The 22549-nt window shown below is 42.9% G+C and overlaps 1 protein-coding gene across 3 annotated transcripts in view; it reads left to right on the forward strand.

The window, feature by feature from the left end:
- The first annotated feature begins 1025 nt into the window (after positions 1–1025).
- TMEM87B (transmembrane protein 87B) overlaps positions 1026–22549 on the forward strand; it is a 53718-nt gene continuing 32194 nt past the window's right edge. The window contains exons 1-8 of one of the 3 annotated variants that reach the window (XM_037038622.1): positions 1026–1257; positions 4653–4713; positions 12079–12170; positions 16386–16517; positions 17609–17662; positions 18877–18967; positions 20449–20510; positions 20720–20903. In XM_037038622.1, coding sequence (XP_036894517.1) covers positions 1126–1257; positions 4653–4713; positions 12079–12170; positions 16386–16517; positions 17609–17662; positions 18877–18967; positions 20449–20510; positions 20720–20903 — 808 coding nt within the window. In that variant the 5' untranslated portion in view covers positions 1026–1125. Of the gene's footprint in view, positions 1258–2253; positions 2383–4652; positions 4714–12078; positions 12171–16385; positions 16518–17608; positions 17663–18876; positions 18968–20448; positions 20511–20719; positions 20904–22549 lie in introns of those variants that run through there. The other 2 variants (XM_037038615.1, XM_037038626.1) reach the window with 2 other exon arrangements.

A 22549-nucleotide genomic window follows, 5' to 3' on the forward strand; every position in this document is an offset into this window, starting at 1 on the left:
TCCTTAGACTAAATCACTGTATTCCTAACAGGGCTTAAGAAAACCTGTAGGTTCTGGTTCTGTGTAAATATTCCCACTCTTCCCCATGTCCATCTCACACCCATATCTAGTCAGCTGGAAGGTCTTGCAGTTCCCCCAGGCCTTGGCACAGGCTATTCTTAACCAAAACGCCTTCACACCTGCCCCTGGCTCCCACAGGTAACTCACCTCTAACTTCTGTAGATTCTAATGTCATTTCATGTCCTTCCTCTCTTCCCACCTGACCTACCCTTTAAACCTGTGATGGATGTTCCTCTGACACCGCTACTCCCACCAACACAGCACTGCTTCCTGGGAAAGGCGGAAGGACGTGCAATCTCTAGTACACACTCGACCCTCAACTACTGGCCGAAAGTGGCTAGGATGACTGATAAGACAGCCAGGGGCTCTTGACTATAAATTGCTCCTAGTGTACGTTAACGACAATGTTAATCCAGGGTTGTATTCTCCCTCTTGACATTATTTACATTCGATAATAATAAAAGGACAGTTCTCTTTGACAGCAAGACATTTATTCACCTTTTATGGCTAAAAATGCTGAACAAAGCACCCAAACCCCTGCCCCTCTGAACTTTAAAGTGATAAGGCAATTTTACGTGTTCTGATATTAACTATCCTGTTCAAAGCACAATGCCTTGGGTTCTGCTGACACTAACCTCAAAGTACGTTTCATGAATTTACAAGGCCATCTGTTTCCTCTAAGCTGAGAGGATCCAGATATGGGCACGTGCAAAGGGTACAAGAAACTGAGACCCGCGGAGCAGTACTTTGACTTGGAACTCCACCCCGTACTCCCTGCTGAGAACCCTACCGGCCAGGCGGAATCTGGGACAACAGCCAGACTCCCTTCCGACCCCGCCTCCACTTTTAGCCCCGCCCCGAGCCCCGCCTCGCGGCTCCCTTCCGACCCGCCCTCACCCTGGCCCCGCCCCTACCCTGGCCTCGCCCCCGCACGCCCGCCCCACTTCCCACGCTCCCGCTCCTCCTCCAGCTGCCGCCGGCCCGGGCTTCCTGGACCCGAACACCCTCGCCCCGGGGCGGAACAGCACAGGTGCTGCGGCCCAGCCTGGTGGCCTCATCGTCAAGATGGCCGCCGCGCACCGCTGCCCGCTGGCCTGGGCTCTGCTGTTGCGCGCCGCGCTCTGCCTGCTGTGCTGGGCCCCGGTGGCCGTGCGCGCCGTCCCGGAGCCTGGGCTCTGGGCAATGACGGTCAGCGACGTAAGTGGTACCACTCCGCTGGGCGTCCTCGGGCAGGCTCCGTCCCGCGGGCGCCCCTCTTCTGCCAGCCGGGGAGTGGGGGTGACGGGTCCGTCTGCGCGGGGGTCAGCTGCTCTCTAGCCCTGTCAGGCCTCGTTTGCCAACGGACCCTGGCCACCGTGTTCAGCGACATCCCGGACCGCCCTCCGGGCTGTTCGCAGGCCATACCGTGAGGCTACGCAGCGGACTCCAGTTAAGTTCCGGCCGAAAGGAGAAAGCGTGCCTGCCGCTTCCGCTTCCTCTGTCTGTGGGAGGGGTACCCTCCGGAGCCACCCACCGGAGCCACCCAGCCCCTTCCCTATTCTTGGGACCCAGAGTTCCGCAGTGCTAGGTCGTAGGTGTGCAGACCGAACGTCTGGGAGTTAGGCTGCAGGCCGCAGTTTGTGGGAACTGCCCCTCCAGGACAGGCGTCTCAGCGCTTGCGTCCAGCGGTTACAGGACGTGATGTGGGATGGCGGGTGGATGTGGGCTAGCGCAGGAGGTAGCATTTTGGAGAGTCTTGTGAAAACGGGAGTGGAAAACGAGAGGAGACGTTAGCTCTAAATGGGATGACTCGACCAGCTCTGACATATTTCCCACACCCATGGAAATGGTGTCCGAGTTGTAAAGGCAAAAACTCATGTTTTGGTGTTCTCAACCAGAAAAAAGTAGTATCAGAAACTATGCTTCCTGCAACATAAAAGCTGCACATAAGAACGAAAGTAGCTATCTTAAGAATCTTTACGACCCAGGGCAACCATTTCGAATAGGATCCTTGTGGGTTGGTGCCCTCTTACATGCCGCAGTGGTAGAGCCTGCACATCTCTGTTGCGTTTCTGATTAGTAAGAAACAAAGCTCGGAGAACCATACTCAGCTTCTGAAGTGAATGGGCAGTGTCATTAATCTAAGGCAGTGGACAATATTGGAAGTGAGTCAGCTGCATTACAGATTGTTAAATGACTTGACCATATCTATAAGGATCTTTGCCAAGGATACTTTGGATGGTGAAACTCCAAAGGCCGCAGAGAAAGAATGACTTTGATTCCTGCCTGAAGAAGAGATGCTTTTCCTTGGTCCCACGTAATTTGTAGTCCTATGTTACTCAGGTCAGGAGCAGTCCATAAGCCCTTCTTTGCAAAGAATAGGCTGAATTTTTTTTCTATTTCAAGTTGTCAGAACTTGTTCTTCAGATTGAATGAGAGTGGAGCTTCCTTTCATTTGTACTACAAATCTGTTCGATGGTGGTTTTGATTGTAAAGGTCAGCAAATAGTTTAAGCACCTACTGTGTGCCATGCACTGCACTGGCCATTGCTGTTGCAAAGGTGAATTTCAGAATACAGTCCCTTTTCTCACAAAGCCCTCACGGTAGGGACAGCAGATTCCTGAGTAGGAATCACATACATGGTGGCATTCTTAGGATATTACATGAGCGCTAAGGAATCACCCAGTCCCACGTTCTGGAGTGAGTAGCTGGCTGGGTCTTAAGAGATGAGTAGAGTATAAAGGACACATGGACAATAACTAAGGTGGGGGGCGGAAATGGGAGGGAGGTGGGGAGCACTGGGGGGGCAGGGTTGGGAATGTAAGACAGAAAACTGTACTTGAACAAGAATTAAATTTAAAAAGATGAGTAGGTGTCACCTTGGTGAAGAAGGAGTGAGTAGAGCAGCAGCACTGAAATAAATTGGTATTGTTTCTGCAGAGTGCTGTTCTGTCAGGAGTGTTACAGGAGACTCAGGCCACCATAAGATAAGCCTTCTGTGTCTTAGCTTGGCCTTGAACCTGATGCCAGGGGTCTGAACTGAAGGACTCAAGAAGGCTGAGATAAGTAGTATTAATGAAGTGAGCTGGGTTCAGGACTGGAGGGAGCAGTAGAGGGTGCAGTGGACTAAGGTCGCATGCCCCTTATGAAAAGGGTAGCTGCCATTCAGCCTCACTGATGGGTACTGTGTGGCAGGCCAGGCATGAATTGCCAGGTGTACTTTTTAAAAGTCAGAACCCATATTTGTATTAGGTCAATGAATTAAAAACCTATTTCAAAAGGGCCCCTCATGGGCTAAAAAAAAAAAAAAAGAAACCCCAAACATTTATAAGTTGGGTTATGCCCCCAGGCCACTAGTAGCACCTTTGGGGTGTGAATGAGGGGGAGCCATTGAAGGACTGAGTAAACTCAAGCTTTGAGAAAGCTCCACTGTGGCTAGTATCTAAGGATCAGATCTGGAGGCAAAGTACCAGTCAATTTATTGCAGAAGTGGAGGCAGAACATGTTGAGCAGTGGTAGCAGGAATGGAGAGCAAGAGCTAAGTTTGGGGAGTGTTTATGAGATAAATAGGCATGTCTTGGGGGGTGGGCAGTGGAGGTGAGGTAACTGGAAGGAGCCTTGGTGACTGAATGGCATCATCTACAACCAAAATGGACAGTGCCTGAAGAGGTGGTGACGAGTGTATATGGTTTAGGGAATGTTGGTATGGAATGTGTGTTGGAAATCCCAGTGAACATGACCTTTAGGCAGTTAAGTACGTGGATCTGGCGCTCAGAGGATGGATCAGGCCTGTGGGTTTTATTGCTGAATGGGGCTGGAGATTCCGTTATTTATAGTTATTGTTGAAACTATGTTGGGGAAGGTGGAGGGGTTTTTAGGAAAGAGCTGCCTGTTCTGTTTTTCTTTCATTCCTAACCACTTGTTGATTTAACACAGTCCCTTCTCACAGCATTTTTATTCTTGGTGAGGGCAGACATCTAACAACTAACACATACATTATCTAGTCTTAGTTGTGGAAAGGGTTGTAAAGAAGAATGGGTCCTAGAGACCATATAAGGGAGGGCCTGGCCTGGTGTGGGGAATGATGGAAGACTTCCTGAAGAAGGGACTTTGAAACTGGGCTTTGGAGGGTAAGAAGGAATTAATGAGGTGAAGAAAGAGGGACAGGGAAGGGTTTTTAAGTACAGTTCTGAGTGGTAGGAGTATCATGCTTTGGAGGAGCTGAAAGAAAGGTCCTAGAGAAGTGGGTGGCCCTGATGGTGGAGGACAGTGTGAGCTGCAGTTTCTCACTGGTCTGCTGTAAGTGCTCAGCATGGGAAAAGGGCTGGGCGTTTTCTCAGAAGTACTGTCACTAGATACCAACCACAGGTGCACGTGGTACACTGGCAGCAGCCCTCACCTCCCAGGTGTTGCTGGCTCCCGACTGTGACGCTGGTGGCAGGGGCATTCCAGAGCCTCCTGTCAAATGCAGGGAGGAGATACGTGGGCAAGGGTTTGGTCATAGGAAGACAGCAAGGATTAGAACTACATGTTTTCCAGAGTAAAGCTATCCTCTTGGAAACAGTAGGGAAGAAAATTTTAACATGATTTTTCTATGTCGTTTTTCATTTTAGAAATCAGGGCCTTTGATATTTAGGAAAATTATGTTTAACTCAACTGATATCAAGTTTTCTGGTAAGTCTTATAAAGTAACGATATTAATATAACAATATATTATAGACAAGTAGCATGTAAATGTGTTATGAACTAATACAATAATGTAAGCATTTATAATATTGTATTTTATAAGCTAGGCAGATGTTTTGTTTTTAAGCGGTTCCAACATTTTAAGGGTTTCTTTTGTTTTTGTCAAGTCTTGCTTATTTTCAAGAATAGGTTTTTCTGTCTGAACATGTAATATGATCATTCTTTAAAAATTATAATTGAAGCCTAATAAAGTTGGCTTCAGCAAAAAAGTATTTGACTTCTATGAAATTTGACTCTAGATCTCAGCTTTTAAAATTAGATAAATTCCTTTTATGAGTATATGAAATGTCATAATTGTGATAAAACCTTTATGTCCCTCAAAAAATTTTAAATATATATATTTGATCATAGTCTAAATACAAAGTCCAAGAAGCCAACATTTTCATTAGGCTTTTAGGGCTTGTGAAAGTGAAAATATTTTTGAGGGACTGTGTTGCCTGTGTGGAGACTGCTGTGCAAGGATTACCAAGTCACAAAGCTTGAGATTTTCAGTGTTTTTAATGAGTTTAAATTGGATCATATTTAATGTGGTCTAACTTCCTCTTTGTGTTTCCATAACTTGACTGGGTGATTTGTTTACCAGGGTTAAAGTTTGGGGCTAAGGAGAAATTTTTGGAGGGTAACACAGATTGACTTCCTGGGAATCCAAAGCCTTGAGCACTTTGGCTGTCACTCCATGCTCTGGTTGTTTGTTGGTTGGTTGAGTCTGCCTTACATGGGTCTTTGTCGAGGGAAGTGGACAGGCCATCAGCTACAAAGCAGAGGTGGTTCAAAGCAGCCTGCTGATATCAGATCATCAGTGTTGATAGGAGCTGATTAAGAGGAAATTGAAGTCCAAGATGGGTGAGGAAAAAACTTGGGTATCTGATTGCTTTAATGAATTTATGTCTCAGCATCTAGACAAATAAGAATTAAAAGACTGATGCAAAGAAGTTATGTAGGGAAGAGTTGTATGGACCAGTGAGACACAGAATTTGATTTGTAAAAAAGTCAATACAGGCTGGTTGGTTTGGCTCAGTGGATTGAGTACCAGCCTGCAAACCAAAGGATAGTGGGTTCAATTCCCAGTCAGGGCACATGCCTTGGTTGTGGGCCAGGTCCCCAGGAGGGGGCATGCGACAGGCAACCACACATCGATGTTTCTATCCCTCTCTTTCTCCCTTCCTCCCTTCCTCCCTGTCTCTCTAAAAATTAAATAAAATCTTTTTAAAAAAGTTCGTACATAATGTCAGAGATCAGCCTAAGAGTAGACCACAGTCAAGACATCTGAAGAAAGAACGAGCAGCAGGAGTTAGGAGCAGAAGCATTAAGACATGTGGCTAGCAGGTGTGGAAGGAGCATCTGCCCGAGCCTCCTTGTTCTGGTGCCATGCTCACCTTCTCATCACCATTGGTCCTCCCTGGGTGGCATGCTAACAGGAGAGAGTTAGTTCACTATTACCCCTTCATTTCGGGGTTTTTTTTTTTAGGTCTGTGCATTCAATCAATCTAGGTTTATTTTTTAAATTATATTTTATTGATACGGTATTACAGTTGCCCCAATTTTTTTCCCCTTTACTCTCTTCCACCCACAGTCCCCACTCCCTCAGGCAATCCCTACACCGTTGTTCATGTCCATGGGTAATGCATATAAGTTCTCAGGCCACTCCATTTTCTATACTGTACTTTACATCCCCATAGATATTCTGTAACTACCTATTGGTACTTCTTAATCCCCGTCACTTCTTCACCTATTTTCTCACACCCATCTCCCACCAGGCAACCATCAAAATGTTCTACATGCCCTGGCTGGTATAGCTCAGTGGATTGAGTGTGGGCCTGCGAACCAAAGGATCGAGGTTAGGTTCCCAGTCAGGGCACATGCCTGGGTTGCAGGCCAGTTCCCACCAGGGACCCATGAGAGGCAACCATACACTGATATTTCTCTCCTTCCCTTCCCCTCTAAAGATAAGTAAATAAAATCTTTAAAAACCAACAGAAAAAACATTCTACGTATTCATGATTCTCTATTCTTCTTGTTTGCTTAATTTGTTTTTTAGGGTCAGTTGATAAGTATGTGTTTATTGCCATTTTATCATTCATAGTTTTGATCTTCTTTTTCTTTAAAAAGTCCCTTTAAAATTTCATATAATAAGGGTTTGGTGATGATGAACTCCTTTAGTTTTTTTTCTTCTCTGGGAAGTTCTTTATTTGCCTTTCGGTTCTACATGATATCTTTGTTGGGTAGAGCAATCTTGGCTGTAGGTCTCTGCTTTTCATGACTGAATACTTCTTGCCAATCCCTTCTAGCCTACAAAGCTGCTTTTGGGAAATCAGCTGACAGTCTTATGGTAAGCAACTGTAGATAACCAACTGTTTTCTCTTGCTGCTTTTAACATTCTCTGTTTAACTTTTGGCATTTTAGTTATGATGGGTCTTGGAGTGGGCCTTTTTGCACCTATCTTGTTTGGGACTCTCTGTGCTTCCTGAACTTACATATCTATTTCCTTCACCAAATTAGGGAAGTTTTCTTTTACTATTTTTTCAGATAGATTTCCAATTTCTTGCTCTTCTTCTGGCACCCCTATGATGCGAATGTTGCAATGTTTGAAGTTGTTCCAGAGGCTCCTTAAACTATCCTCATTTTTGGGGGTGAGGGGATTCTTTTACCTTCTTCTTGTTGTGATTGGTTATTTTTTGCTACCTTATGTTCCACACTTGATCTTAGCCAAAAGGCCGAGAAGCGATGCTACCTTATTTTCCAAATCATTACTTGATTCTTAGCTTCATCCACTCTGCTGTTATGTCCTTGTAAATTGTTCTTTATTTCAATTCGTGTATCCTTCATTTCTGACTGTGTCTGTTTTTACACTGTTGAGGTCCTCACTAAGTTCCTTGAGCATCTTTATAACCAGTGTTTTCAATTCTGCATCTGATAGATTGCTTTCCTCCTTTTGTTTAGTTATTTTTCTGGAGTTTTGATCTGTTCTTTATTTGGGCCATGTTTCTTTGTCTCTTCATTTTGGCAGCCTCCCGAGTTTGTTTCTATTTATTAGGTAGGGCTACTATGACTCCCTGCCTTGATAGCATGGCCTAATGCAGTAGGTGTCATATAGGGTCCAGTGGCACAGCCTCCCCTTTCACTCAAGCTGGGTACTTGAGGTGTGCCCTTCATGTTGGCTTAGTACACCCTCCTGTAGTTGAGCCTTGCATGCTTTGCTGTTGGCAGACAATGGGAGGAGGGAATTACCCAGGCCAGTCACCTGCAAGGACTGGCTATAACCACTGACCACCAACCTCCACCCTCTGTGGAGGGTCAGCTGTGCAGGGGCAGGGTCATGGTGCTCCAGTGTGTTCTATAGCTGTCTGCTGGGTACACCAGCTATGGGATTTCCCTGGTGTGCAGGCCATGGTGAACCCCCACCTATGTTCTGCCCAGGGCTACCCTGTCTGAGTCATAAAGCAATCTAAGAAGGCTGCTACTTGTGCTGGGCTTGGAGATTCCCAGCTATGGCCAAGCTGTGAATCTAGGCTGGCTGCTGCTAGTGTTTGGCCTGGGGCCACTTAGCTGTTTCTTGTTTGATAGGATTTAAGAAGTTGTAAAGCATGAGCCAAGACCAGCCATTCATATGAAAAATCGTGGTTAACAGTCTTGGTGGGCCAGTAAGTTGGGTAGGACAAACTCCCCGGGGCTCTCCAGGGCAGGGCCAACAAGTGTTAGCCAGGTAGACAGAATCTCAGATATGGCTCTGTGGATCTGTGGGGGGAGGGCTCAGAAAAGTGACAGTGGCCTCTGCTTGCATTTCTGTCTGGGAGAAAGCTGTCCCCCAGCTCCCACCTGGATGCCAGACACTTCAGTTCTTCCCTGTATGCCTTTCACCTACTACACCAGTGGTGCTGCAGCCAGAAGGTGTGTCTGTGTACATCCATGTGTGGGTTCTTTAAGAGGAACTGCTTGGGACTCCAGAAGTTTCTTCCACTGACTTAGTCCTCCCCTGGTTTTTACAGTCAGAAGTGGTGGGGACTTATCTTTCTGGCACTAGAACCCTGGGCTGGGGGCCTAGTGTGGGGCTGGGACTCCTCACTACTGAAATCCCTCCCCAATTTTTTCTACTGCACGTGGATGTGGGACCAGCCCATTCCACATCACCACTCCTGCTAGTCTAGATGGATGTGATTTCTTTAATTCTGTAGTTGTCAGACTTCCATTGAACTTGATTTCTGATAATTCTGAGTCATGGTTGTTCTATATTTTAGTTGTAACTTTGATGTGGTTGTGTGAGGAGGTGAGCCATGTTTACCTATACTGCCATCTTGACCAGAAGTCACACTTCTATTTTCAGTTACCGTTCATTTTAAGGGAGTAATTGGATGTTCTAGTTCATACATCTGCTTTGATGGTGTAGTGAAGGCCTGCAATTGAGTCTCAGTATTTACACAGAGCCACATTTCAGTGCCTGCAAGCTAAGAATTGGGTTGTTTGGTATGTGGCCTTATTGTTTGGCGGATCAGACTTCTGGCTTTCCCTTAGGTGACCACTCATTTGCTGCCTCATTTAAGATGCCATCGTATAGAGCTACTGTTGAACATTTCTCAATCTAATTATACTAACAATAAAAGAAGTATGCCATATAATCACTTGATATATGCAGAAAAGTATTAGGAAAAATTTAATACTCATTCATGATAAAAACTTTCAAAAAACTAGAAAAATTTACTCAGTCTGATAAAGGGCGTTCTTCCAAGATTGATCGATAAATTCAGTTGATTCCAATCAAAGTCACCTTTTATGTAGAAATTGACTAGCTTTTCTAAAATTTATATGTAAGTACAAAGGCCTAGAGTAACCAAAACAATTTTGAAAAAGAGCAAAGGTGAAAGAATTTCACTATCTGGTTTCAAAAGTTACATAAAGCTACAGTGATAATAACAGTGTGGTACTGGCATAAGGATAGACATATAGAACAAGGAATCAGACTAGAGTGCCCAGAAATAAACCCACATACATAAGGTCAATTGCTTTCAACAAAAGTGCAAAGGTAATTCATGGAGAAAGGGCAGTCTTTTCAACAAATGACGCTGGAACAACTGGATATCCACACTGAAAAACATCTCAACTCGGACCAGGGATCAAGGACTTAGACCCTCTGTCCCCATCTCCGCCCTCCCCCCGCCGGGCCCTGTTTGCATATATGTCAGATTGCTGATGCTGTCTCAGGTCCTGGAGGCCCTGTTAATTTTTTTCCGTCTCTTGTCTTTCCATGCTTCATTTTGGACATTTTTATTGCATTGTNACATACATAAGGTCAATTGCTTTCAACAAAAGTGCAAAGGTAATTCATGGAGAAAGGGCAGTCTTTTCAACAAATGACGCTGGAACAACTGGATATCCACACTGAAAAACATCTCAACTCGGACCAGGGATCAAGGACTTAGACCCTCTGTCCCCATCTGCGCCCTCCCCCGCCAGGCCCTGTTTGCATATATGTCAGATTGCTGATGCTGTCTCAGGTCCTGGAGGCCCTGTTAATTTTTTCCGTCTCTTGTCTTTCCATGCTTCATTTTGGACATTTTTATTGCATTGTCTACGAGTTCAGTGATCCTTTCCTTCTGCAGTATCTAATACTATGTTGATCTTCTGCAATGAACTTTTTATGTCAGATATTATAGTTTTCAATCTCTAGAAGTTTGGTTCTTTTTTAAAATGCCTATTTCTCTTATCAGTATTTTCATATTTTTCTTTACATATTCGAACATAGGGAACATATTTATAATAGCTGTTTTTATATGTATTTCTTCTAATTCTGTCATTTTGTCACTTCCATCATCTTTGTCATACTGATTGATTCATATCATGGTTATGAGTCAAGTCATCCTGCTTTTTATCTGTAGTGTCTTTGTTTGGATATTGATTATGTGAATTTCACATTCTTGAGTGTTAGGATGTTGCATTCCTTTAACAACTTTGTTCTGGTAGACAGTTAAATTTCTTTTGAGTCAGTTCGATCCTTTCCAATTATATTTTAAATTCTTTTAGGATAGATCTGGAGTAGCCTTTACTCCAGGGCTGACTTATCCCCACTGTCAGGTATGACCCTTCCATATCTCTCCCCAGGGCTTGGTGTGTTCAGTGAGGCCTCTGAACTACTCAGAATTGTTGGGCTTCTCCCTGTGTGTGCGCAGGCTCCTGTGCAGCTAGACATTCAATGGGCTATCTGTGCAGAGTTCCTTTACTTTTTCTCCATGTAGCTCCCCACCCTTGGGTGCTGTGCCTTTGAAATTCTACCAGTCACAGCCTCTGGAAGTCAGTTTCTGGTCTCAGTCTGAGTTCCCTTTGGTTACCTTCATAAGGGCTCACAATGGCCCTTACCTCCTAGTACTTGTGACTTCGTGTGGTCCTCTGCATTGTTATATCAGGGTTGGTCTGACCAGTGGAATATGGCAGAAGTAGTGCTATGTCACTTAAGATGCTAGGTCACAAAAGATGCTGTGGCTTCTTTGCCCTCTCTCTGATGAGTTGCTGCCATGCTGTGACAGCAATTTCAAAAGAGTTTTGTCTTATTCTAGACTTAATTCCTTCAGTCTGTGTAATGCTGTTACTCTCTTACCTGAAACAGTTGGTGGTCCTTTGTAATATTTAAAAAAAAGGAAAATTCCCAGCAGAGCGTAATAGCCCTTATGAATTTTTCTCCAGCTTTCCCTCTCTGTGTTCTAAGCATAGCATGCTATTTTCAGACAGGTGTACTCGTGCCAGGCACTCACTTACCTTGAGCATGTGCATGTACTCTTCCACCCTCCTCCTCACCTGGCTAACTCCTCCTTCCTCAGTTATGGGCCTCCTCCTGCAGCAAGTCTGGCAGCACCCCATTCTTCAGGCTGGGGCCTGTTAATTGTTAACTGTCCGTTTCCCTGATACCTCTTATTGTAGAGGGCAGAGACTGTTCTCGATTCCCATTATGTCCCTTCTTGGCATACAAGGGGTGCTTGCTCAGTATATTTTGAATGAGTAAGTCAGTAAAGAGAACATTTTGGACTGAGGTAAGCAGTGTCAACATGTCTGGCCACTCGGTTGATTTTTGACATTGGACCTTACATATAGATGAAATACATAGTAGTATAACAACTTTTGGTTAACTGATCATTTAATTTGATGAATTTACCTGTCTCATTTTTCAGTGACTTTTGGGGAAATTAAGTATGTTTTACTTACTGTTTTATTGAAGTAGCCTATTTTAAATGACATTCTTGAAACCTGAAGTTTATAGTGGAGTATGTATATTATCATTGAAAATTGAGACTTTCTTTTCCTAAACAGTTAAGTCATTCCATTGTTCCGGGCCTGTGAAGTTTACCGTAGAGTGGCATTTGAAGCATTATACCTGTCAAAATGAATATTCTCACCTGGATGTAAGTAAAACACAGTTTTTAAAAAACTTATATTTATTGGCCCTGGCCTGGAGCCTTAGTTGGTTAGAGCATCAGCCTGATTCTCTGAGGTTGCAGTTTTAATCCCTGGTCAGGGCATGCACAAACATCAATCAATGGGTGCATAAATAAACAGAACAACAAATGGATGTTTCTGTCCTTCCCCTCCCCCTCCCTTTTTCCCTCTTTCCTCCCTTCCACTCTCTCTAAAAATCAATAAAACATTGAAAGTAAATAAATAAAAAATCATATTTATTGAGGTAATATTGGTTAATAACATTATATAAATTTCAGGTATACAATATAATTTGATATCTGTGTGCTCTGTAGCGTGTTCATGACCCAAAGTCCAGTCTCCTTCTGTCACCATATATTTTGTGCCCTTTACCCAATTTGCCTCTTCTCCGACCCTCCTCGCCCTCTGGTAACCACCATACTGTTGTCTTTGAGTGTGTTTTTGTTTGTTTTGTTAGTTCGTTTGTTGCTTTTTCTTACTTATTTCAAGTGTGAGTGAAATCATGCAGTTTTTGGTCTTACTTATTTTACTTAGCATAATACTGTCAGCATCCATCTGTGTTATCACAAATGGCAGTGTTGCATTCTTTCATGTGGCTGAGTAATATTCCATTGTGTGTGTGTGCCACATCTTCTTTATTAAATCTTTCATTAAAAGACACTAGGTTGTTCTCATATCATGGCTAATATGAATAATGGTGCAGTGAACATAGGGGTGCATATATCTTTATGAATTAGTGTTTTCATATTTTTTGTATAAATTTCCCAGAAGAGGAATTGCTGGGTCATACTATAGCTCTGTTCTTAATTTTTTGCGGAGCCTCCATACTGTTTCCCACAGTGGCTGCCCAATTTAATTGCACCAACAGTGCGTGAGTGATCTCTTTTCTCCACAGGCTTGCCAACACTTGTTATTTGTTGATTTATTGATGATAGCCATGCTGATAGATGTAAGATGATATCTCATTAACACAAATTTTTAATGTATGTATATTAATCTATGAAGGAAAATTATGAGTATAAAAATTTATTAGCTTATCTGGTGAGGAGGCCTGAAATATAGATTGTAGTCTTAAAAGTGCCACAAATTTATTTTGTGCCTTACATGCTTTAATCCTGTTAAAGTATATGCTTTCTGAGAAGAATACAAATCTTTTTTTAAGACATCTTTAAAAAATTTTTATATCGATTTTAGAGAAAGAAAGGGAGGGGGGGAGAGAGAGAGAGAGAAACATTGATTTGTTATTCCACTTATTTATGCATTCATTGGTTGATTCTGTGGGGGGTTTCCACCCTCGGGGACCAACCCACACCTCCTCGCCCCACCCCCCGCCCTGCCACCACAGATGAGAATAAGTCTACCAAGACATGATCAGCTTGGGGAGGAAAGGTGGCCAATCTGTCAAAGGAGAAGGGCCAAAAGCCTTTTCCTCAGTGGGCTTTTATTGGGATCAGTTTGCACAGGAATACAGGTAAAGCTCATCAGTCATTGTCAGGCAGTAAGGATCAAACAATAGATAACATACAAAGCTTATTCTGAGTCAGGGTCAGTTAGCTAAAGGGCTATAAAACTTTGGGAAACAAACTCATTTCCTGCTCAGACTCTTATCATTTAATTGAGACCATTCTTAGCAAAGCAGGTTTCACAGGAAACCTTTAACCTTTAACCTTTTTTATGCATTCTTTCTTAGGCCCAATCACCCTGGGGAACCTGCCTTTTCCGGCATAGGACTGCACGCCCTCTGTTATTGTTTCAGGCTTAAGTCAGGCAGGGGAAGTAAGGCAGCCAAGAGATTAGCAGACTTCTTTCAGACAGAATGAGGACTCAGGGTATGTCAAAGCTGAGGGGTGAGAGTCCATCGCCCTTTTTTTCTAGAGTCCCCTCAAGTCCTTCCTTAGGGGCAGGCCCCTTCATGAGGGTGCCTGTCTTAGGTCATCCCTCCCTTGAGGAATCTTACCCGTCATTGGCTAACCGGTCAGGCTCGGGGCCAACCAAGGTGAAATAAAGGGGGCAGAGGCCGCGCCCCTGCCAGGGAGATAAGCTCTGTCTCCTTAGTGGCTTAAGGTCCCCAGGTTGCTCACTCAGCCTTAGCCATGGGGGGTGGTTACAGCTTCTGAAACTAGGCAGGGCAATTCCCAACATGATCCTTTTTTTTTTTAAATTTATTTAACTTTTGTTCAAGTACAGTTTTCTTTCTTGTATTCCCAGCCCTGCACCCCCAACATGATTCTTATGTGTGCCTGATCGGAGATCGAACATACAACCTTGACATATTGGGACAACAGCCTAACCAACTGAACTATTCAACCAGGGCCAGAGTACAAATCTTTCAGTTCCCTTGTATTTTATGAAAAATGGTAGTAAATGTTTATCAAATCAGACATGTAGGAACCATTGATAAAAGGACTGTGGGTAACATACAAACCAAAATAAACTTAATTTAGGAAAGAAATATAAGTTTCACTTTATTTAAAAAGTCAGTAATATGACACCTAGAACTTATTTAACTATAGGTAGGTTTAGCATGAGCAGGTCTCAGAATGAGGTGAGGAAGGGAAAGACCCATCAGGGAATGCGGGTGGGGGGTTGCGGGGGTGGAGAGAAGGCCGGGAGCTGCGAGAGAGAGGAAGAGAGGCCGCCTGCCCCTGACCCTGCAGTGTTTCTCAGGGATGAGTGTCTCCACCCCAGTATTTCTCCCAGTGCTGCTCCCCGTGGTTCCTTCTCAGCTGATCTGGGTCTGTTGGCTTCTAGTTTAGATAATGTGTGGATTTCCATACTTTCATTTCTATTATCTTTTCATTTGGGGTGAAAGATGTCATTTTCCTTGAATACTGCCCTTTTGACTTTATTCCAAAATATTTTACCCCTTTACACTAAATACTTCAGTGTGTATGAGGTATTTCCTAAGAACAATATTCACTTGGATTACATGGTACAGTGATCAAATTCAGGACATTTAGCACTGATAACAATACTATTACCTAATAAATAGACCTTATTAAAATTTTGCCAGTGTCCCAATAACATCGCTTTTAGTGGGGTTTTTCTTTTTTCCTTTTCTTTTTTCTTGGTACAGGGACCAATCTAGGAACACATTGCATTTCTGTGGCTTTTTTTTTTTTTGGTCTTTCATGATATTACGTTGATATATTTGAAGTGTACAAGCCATTTATTTTTACAAAATGTCCCTCAATTTGAGTATTTCTGATGTTTCCTCATGATTAGATTCAGGTTATATTTTGAGCAGACATACCAAAAAACCCAGGTTTATCCCATTTTTGGTCTGTTGCTTAGGGAAGTTTCTGCCAGTTTCCTCCACTGTAAAGTGACTACTTTTCTCTTTGTTATTAACAGTAATTTGGGGGAAAATACTTTGTATTTATATGTAAATATGTATCCTGTTCCTCATCAGTTCTTGTTTTCACATCCTCTGATTTTTCTCCAATCATTTACTACACTGATATTTGCTACATGGTGGTTTCTGATCTGTGTTTTCTCCTGTATTTGTTAGCATTCTGCTATGAGAATGCACACTCTCTTTTCTTCCATCTTACCTGCAGTCAGTCAGTCATCAGTGTGGACTCACTGGTTTTTACTTCGTTGTGGATTATAGTCTATTACTGTTTTTACTTATTTTGCTCAAGTTGTCCCATATTGGGCTAGTAGAAGCCCGCTGACCCTCTTTTGGTGACTGGGGGTTGCCATTAGGTTTTATTCCTGCATCTAGGCAGGAAGAACCTCAGGTCCTCATGTGTAAATGAATGTGTCCCCAGCACTCAGTCGCGTTTGCACATTTGCTCTGTTGCCAAGCATCTGGTTTGTCTTTCCTCCTTGTTAAATGCTTTCTCTCTTCCTAAGGTCGTTTATACTTGGTACGAGATGGAAGTAGCCCCAGGACAAAACAAAGTGTTGTATATTTCAAAACACCTTAAACACTTTCTTACTGTAAGATTATGGTTGTGTTATGTATTATTATTGCTGAGCACATTGGAATGACTAAAATGTTACGGTTTCTCAATTTTACTTAAAATTATATTTATACCTTTTTTTCCATATCTTGCTCTGCATATTTTCAAGTGTTCCAAACTGAATGAATTTTAAGTGTTATTTAGATAGTAAGTTTTATTTATCTTCTTGGATAAGTATGGAAATACATTATAACAAAACTTTACTTTGGGTAGGAGCTGTTACAAAAGCATGAAAATGTCGGTGAAGATTTTTGTAGTAATTATTTCAAGAACGTCGAGTGTTGGACAACAAAAAATGAAAACTTAGATTGCAACAGTAACCTACAGGTGTTTCCCTCATTATACGTGAGTATCTTGTCTTGCTGTGTTAAAGCAGAATTTATTTTACTCCTGGTGCATACAAGTATCAGCTTAAATTTTGCTTCACCAGACTTTTCATTAATTTGTTAATTTTTTTCTAAAGTATTTTATTTAGTTATTTATTCATTTATTTTTTTTAAGATTTTTATTTATTTATCTTTAGAGGGGAAGGGAAGGAGTGAGAAGGAGAGAAATATCAATGTTTGGTTGCTTCTCTTGAGTCCCCTGCTGGGAACTGGCCTGCAACCCAGGCATGTGCCTTGACTGGGAATCAAACCGCGATCGTGTGGTTCGCAGGCCCGCGCTCAATCCACTGAGCTACACCAGCCAAGGCTAATTTGTTAGTTTTTAGACTTAAATCTTTCCAGATGTCATAGTGCACAAGGAACAGGGTGTTGGCACCATTGTCCTGTGTCTTCGTGCCCCTCTGTGGCAGTGTCCCTTCACTGACCTGCTGTCGGTTCACTTCTCATTGTCTCCGCTCCATCGCTCTGCCAGTGCAGCGTGAGTCAGGGTTACCAGCCACCACGGTGTTCACTGGGTGGTCTGCTGCTCTCAGCACAATCTGTCGGCATTTAGCTCTTGGGAACACCCTCTCCTTCTATGTGCACTTGCTCCCTCCCAGTGTGGAAGGTCAGATTCTAAAGTGTCACCAGCATTCATTCCTGAGTGGTGAGCCTATGGGTCATTTTAACTTATTTTCTGTTCTATAAATTCTGAAATGAAATATATCTTTGGTAAAAATTTTAAAGGGATTACTTAAAAATTTGTGATGTATAATGAACGTGTAGCAAAGTATGCATATCACAAGAATGTGGCTTGATGAATATTTTAGTGCCTGGAGCCCTTTAGTTCCTGGTACCCTCCCCCACAACCGTAGCCGCTCTCCTGATTAAGAAAGTAATTTTTCCAAAGCAGGATTTTGTTACTGATGTTTGGGCTACTGTGAAATTTGTTCTCTGATGTTCGGCTTTCAAATTTTTACTTTTTTCATAACACATTTTTTCTTAATTGTTAAAATTATCCCCATAGAAATACAGTAATATTAAATAGAATTAATGTTTTCTTTTTTCCAGAACAAAGAACTAGTTACAAATATCAGAAATGTTTCAAACCAGGAAGAATCAATGGTAAGTCATTTTATTTGTCTTTGAATCAAATATATACAAGCTGTAGTAAGACTGAAAAGAATCCGCTAATGGATAGATCACTTTGAGAGTGAAAGCAGGGTTATTAGAATTGGGAACGAGAAAAGAGCCTTTATTTAAAATGATAAATATGTCTATATGGATTTTGCATATAGACTTATTTCTGTCTTTGTTTAAAATCTCGTTAAAGTTACAATTTAAGGGTAACTTATATGCTGCCTTTTCTTTCACAAAATAAAATTTAATTTCAAATGCTCAAGACAGCTTAGCGGTGGGCTGGTATGTATCGTCATTAAGGATGTGAAGAAATGGGTAGAAACCATGAATGTAGCATGGAGGGGAGTGAAAATTTGGTGTTTGGGGGAATTACTAAAAGTCAGAAAACCTGGGGGCCAAGAGGGTTCAAAGGAGCTGTGTGTAGGGACACGGCAAACAGACGTAGAAGAGCGTAGTGTTTGCTTTCGTACTGTTACTTCACATTTCTTGTTTTCTTTCACCATCTTAAAGAGAGCCCGATGGTAGAAAGGCATTCCTGTGGGGCGAGGGGTCAGGGGGACACAGACTCTGCACAAACTGTCACAGGCGGAGGAGGGTGAAGTAAAAGGAAAAACAGGAAGTGTTCAGCAAGCAGGAATGTGAGCAGTTTGGTCCAGTTACGGGGGTCATTGAAGGGGTCAGAGACATCACAGCAGCGGTTACAGTCACCAGTGGAACTGCTAGTACCTCAGTACCTGGAAGGGTTTAAATAATTTAGCCTGTACACAGAATATGGGTCATTTCTCACGATGTTATTTGACTTCTTCCTCCCACAGTTCAGTTAAAAAACACACACTGAAAACTGAATGCTTGATGATATTTGGATAAAATGTGGGAAGAGAAACTATTTGAATGGTGGTGTTAAATAAAACACAGAATGATAACATTAAGGGAAAATCTGTAGAAATATAAGAAGTAGAAAACATTAAAGAGTGGAAAAGGCTCTTTTCCTCCTCCATCCCTTCAGGTCTGGAAAGATGATGGTAAAAAATGGCAGGGAGAGGGTCTTCTCACTACGTACCGTTCCCTTTCTCTGTGTTATCTGCGCTTTTAAAAATAACCCAATTTACTTATTAAAAGTTATTTTAAAATATGGTAAGCAATTATTTATCTCTGTCTTATATAGCAATTAAATAACAAAGGGTTTTTTTCATGCTCAGGATGTTGTTGCAAGAACACAGAGGGATGGGTTTCATCTCCTTATCGTTTCATTTAAAACAGAAGAAACCAATGCAAACTGGAATTTGAATGGTACTGTTAAAACATATGCATGTTTTTTGTCTGCTTTTACTGTATTTTGTATTGTTGTCTTGACCCAAATCTCCATTCTCTGTTAAAAACACATCACTCAAAAATGCATTTAAAAAAATGCATTTCTGTTCATCACAAAAATGAAAATATTTGGGGGACTTACAACTTTATACTTAGGTATCTTAAGTTAAATGGAAAAGTTTCAAACTTCATAGTGGGATAGAAAACTCTTCATCCTTCCAGATTTTAGAAAATAGCAAAGGGGCAGGCAGGATCGTAATTGTTTATGAAGTAGATTATATTCTGTTTCTTGAAATTGGCCATCATCAGGGTTTAAAAATTGGTGTTCTTTAAGTTTTTTACCATGATTGTATGAAATATTAAAGGGCCTTATTTAAGAAAAAGATCAAAAAATAAATAAATAAAAGTTTTTTTAAAACATCAGTTTATAGCTCAGTAGAAATGGAATGACTGGGAACTGTGGCTTCTGGGGTCTATGAGCTCCCCAGTCCCCACAGGTCACCCCTCTGTGGCTCAGGAAGCCATAGTCCTCAGTGCCCAGGGCAAGAGCATCCTCACTATAAGCAGTTTCAAGGGAATAAATGCCTCACATGTCCTAGAATTGCTTTGGCTGTCATTTTCCAGAGCAGGCGTCTGCTGGGCTGACAGTAGCCAACAGCATGTGAGTGTTCTGAGGATTTGCATTCTGCTCTGGTCCATCCACTGGGGACATGGCGGAAGCCAGTCTCTGCCTCCGAGAGGCACCCAGTCTGGGAGAGGGCGCAGAAAGTAGTGGGGTGAGCAGGTGTCACGGCAGAGAGACAAAGAGCTGGTGTCCTGTGGGGGAAGCTGGTGGAGGTGGCCAATCTGGAAGAATGTGAAATAGGGCTTCCTTCCAGAGGTGATATGTGGGCCAGGCCATGTCCCATGGAGGGAGCAGGGACTTTGATGCCATTCTGCTACCTCACTGCAGTCCCCTTCCATCCAGGTGGCATGCCTTTATCCAACACTAGCAGGCAGGGTTGAGCCCCTGCTAGTTAGAAACTGGAACAGTTACTAAGCGAGTTCTACACTGTTCTGGACACTCTGTTTATTATCACTTTCTTAGACAACAACCCAGATTAGATGTTTGAGGTCAGTCATTTACACCAATTACATGAAGGAAGACAGAGTCCTCAGGAGGTTGGTGGCTCAGCAGAGGTCAGACTGTGGCCAGTGCGAGTCTGCTCTCTGCATGAACTGAGATTTGGCCTGGGTTTTACAACCAAGTGTGTACTGGGGAAGGTATCTTGATGGGATCATATAATCAAACAACTCGTAACTATCCAGTATCTGTGTGTGCTAAGTAAAAATTCAGCATTTGTTAGCTTGGTTTGTATTCTTGGAGCCTTCTGTGAAATGAGTTTATGTTTAAAACCTAAGAGGAAGCTGATTGTAAATTTAACTCTTTACTTTCTTTATTCTACCCTCACTTTCATCAGTTTCTGTTTCTATGGTGGGACCGAAAGGATATCTCTCTGCATCAGATTGGCCTCTCATGATTGTGAGTATGTTTCATCATTTTCTAAAAGTGAATTTTGTATCCTAATTGGAAAATTAAAAATCCTAAGAGTTCAGTGACGGTAGTGCCCTGATATAACCCTCTATTATCAGATTCACTGGAAAATGAAGGATTGATAGTTGAATGTAGAAATGTTGATTTTTCAAGTGATAGAAAGGCTTAACTGATTAAAATTGCTTCTCTCCCTACAGTTCTACATGGTGATGTGCATTGTCTATATTTTTTATGGTGTGCTCTGGCTGATGTGGTCTGCCTGTTATTGGAAGGATATATTAAGAATCCAGTTCTGGATTGCAGCTGTCATTTTCCTGGGAATGCTTGAAAAAGCAGTTTTTTATGCTGAATACCAAAACATCAACAGCACTGGACTGTCAAGTAAGTTGTGACTTTCTCCATAAACACAGTGTGATCCGCGGGTCCTCGGGGTTTGAGCCGAGCTGTGGGTGAAGAGGAAGGCCATGGAGAGACTGTCAAGGTGGAACTCTGACCTGGGCCAGCACGCGTGTCCTCTTTGTTGTTCATTTTTCTTTTCACTGACCTTCCCTCACTTTGCTCCTGTGGAGAAGAAAATCCCGTTCACTGAGGGTCAGCTACTGCAACTGGGTTAAAACAACACAGAGGTTGGATGAGGAGCTTTAGTACATCCAGTTTTGTAGTAGATGTCTGGTTTTTTCCCCTACCCTCTTCTCCTTTCCCCTCCAAAAAAGAAAATTTGCCCACAGGAAGTAAGGTTGGTGGTGCCCACAGCCTTCTTTCATTGTTCCGCCTCTTCTCTCACACACAGGCCTTCGTGTGACATTTATGTGTGATTAGCAGGGAAGGTGTATGGTTGGGCATCTGCACTGTGTGCCCAGGCTTGTAGAAAGTAGATGTCAAGAAGTTAGAGAAGTCAGTTAATTCAGTCACTGAACCTGAGAAGGGAGAGAGCACAGAAGGGCTGAATGTGCTTAAGAATGTGCTTCTGAGGAGCCAGTTACAAGGAGCTCGGCTCAGATTGCCAAAGGGTGAGCTTTTGTCTGCTGGAGTATTTTTAAAAATATTCTAGGGGAAGAAAAGTGAGTTGAAATCCAGATGAAACAAATTTGGCATAATGCTAATTACTGAAGCCGAGTGATGGTAAATGGGATTTCATTTACCACCTTATCTGTGCTGGGGAATGTCTTCATTTTCCCAAATGAAAAGGTTAAAAGGACTCGTACAAAAAAATAAAGAAAGGACAAGGATCCAGGGAGGCACATGAGAGGTGTTACTATTCTACAAGGAGTTTTACTGACTTTTTTGGGTTTGTGCTGTAACCAAATAAGGAAGGCAAGATGGGGCTGCTGCTGGTGCCTGGGGTCGAAGTGCCCTCAAATGCCGGAGGGCTAACTCAGCCCCTCTGCTGTTCGAGGCGGCCTCTTATGTGAGAGGGTCAAGAGTGGTGTGGACTCTGGCAAGGGCAGCCAAAGCCTGTGATCCGTCTGCTGTCCTTGGGAGCTTTAAACCCTCAGTCTGGGATGACCCCAGCAGGGCTCGGGGACAGACCCCAGGCTGCTGTCCGTGTCTGAGGAGTCCTGTGGAAGAGGAGAGGTGCCAGGAGACTGGGCAGGGGCTACCTACTGTGTGATTGTCCCATGCGGGGATTCGTCACCTCGGCTCTCTTGCTCAGCATTGTTCCTGGAAGGAGAGACTTTAAAAGGATGGGAGCAGTGATTGTTAAGACCCCAGGGGAGCACATTAAGAATATATCAGGTTGACTTCCTTCTGTTGTGCCCTAGATTGGTCATGGGAAAGTGTAGTAAAGCGCATCTATCTGCACCTCTTCAAGGTGGAGACAAGGTAGAGAAAGTGAGCTGAAACAAGAGAAATGAGGTGCATTCACATCTGGTTTCTGGATGCTTTCTAACTCTCCCCGTCTTCGCTGCCTGCACTCCTGTCTTCCCAGATTTCTGGAATAGCCCCTGGGTGTTTCCTCGCCTGCGGTCCAGCTCCCGTCTAAGCCAGTAACTACAGCAATCCTGCCCTTATAAAGTAAAGCAAAG

This window comes from Sturnira hondurensis, unplaced genomic scaffold (genome assembly GCF_014824575.4).
Source record: "Sturnira hondurensis isolate 20B ecotype Veracruz unplaced genomic scaffold, ASM1482457v3 Scaffold0002039, whole genome shotgun sequence".
Taxonomy (NCBI): Eukaryota; Metazoa; Chordata; class Mammalia; order Chiroptera; family Phyllostomidae; genus Sturnira; species Sturnira hondurensis.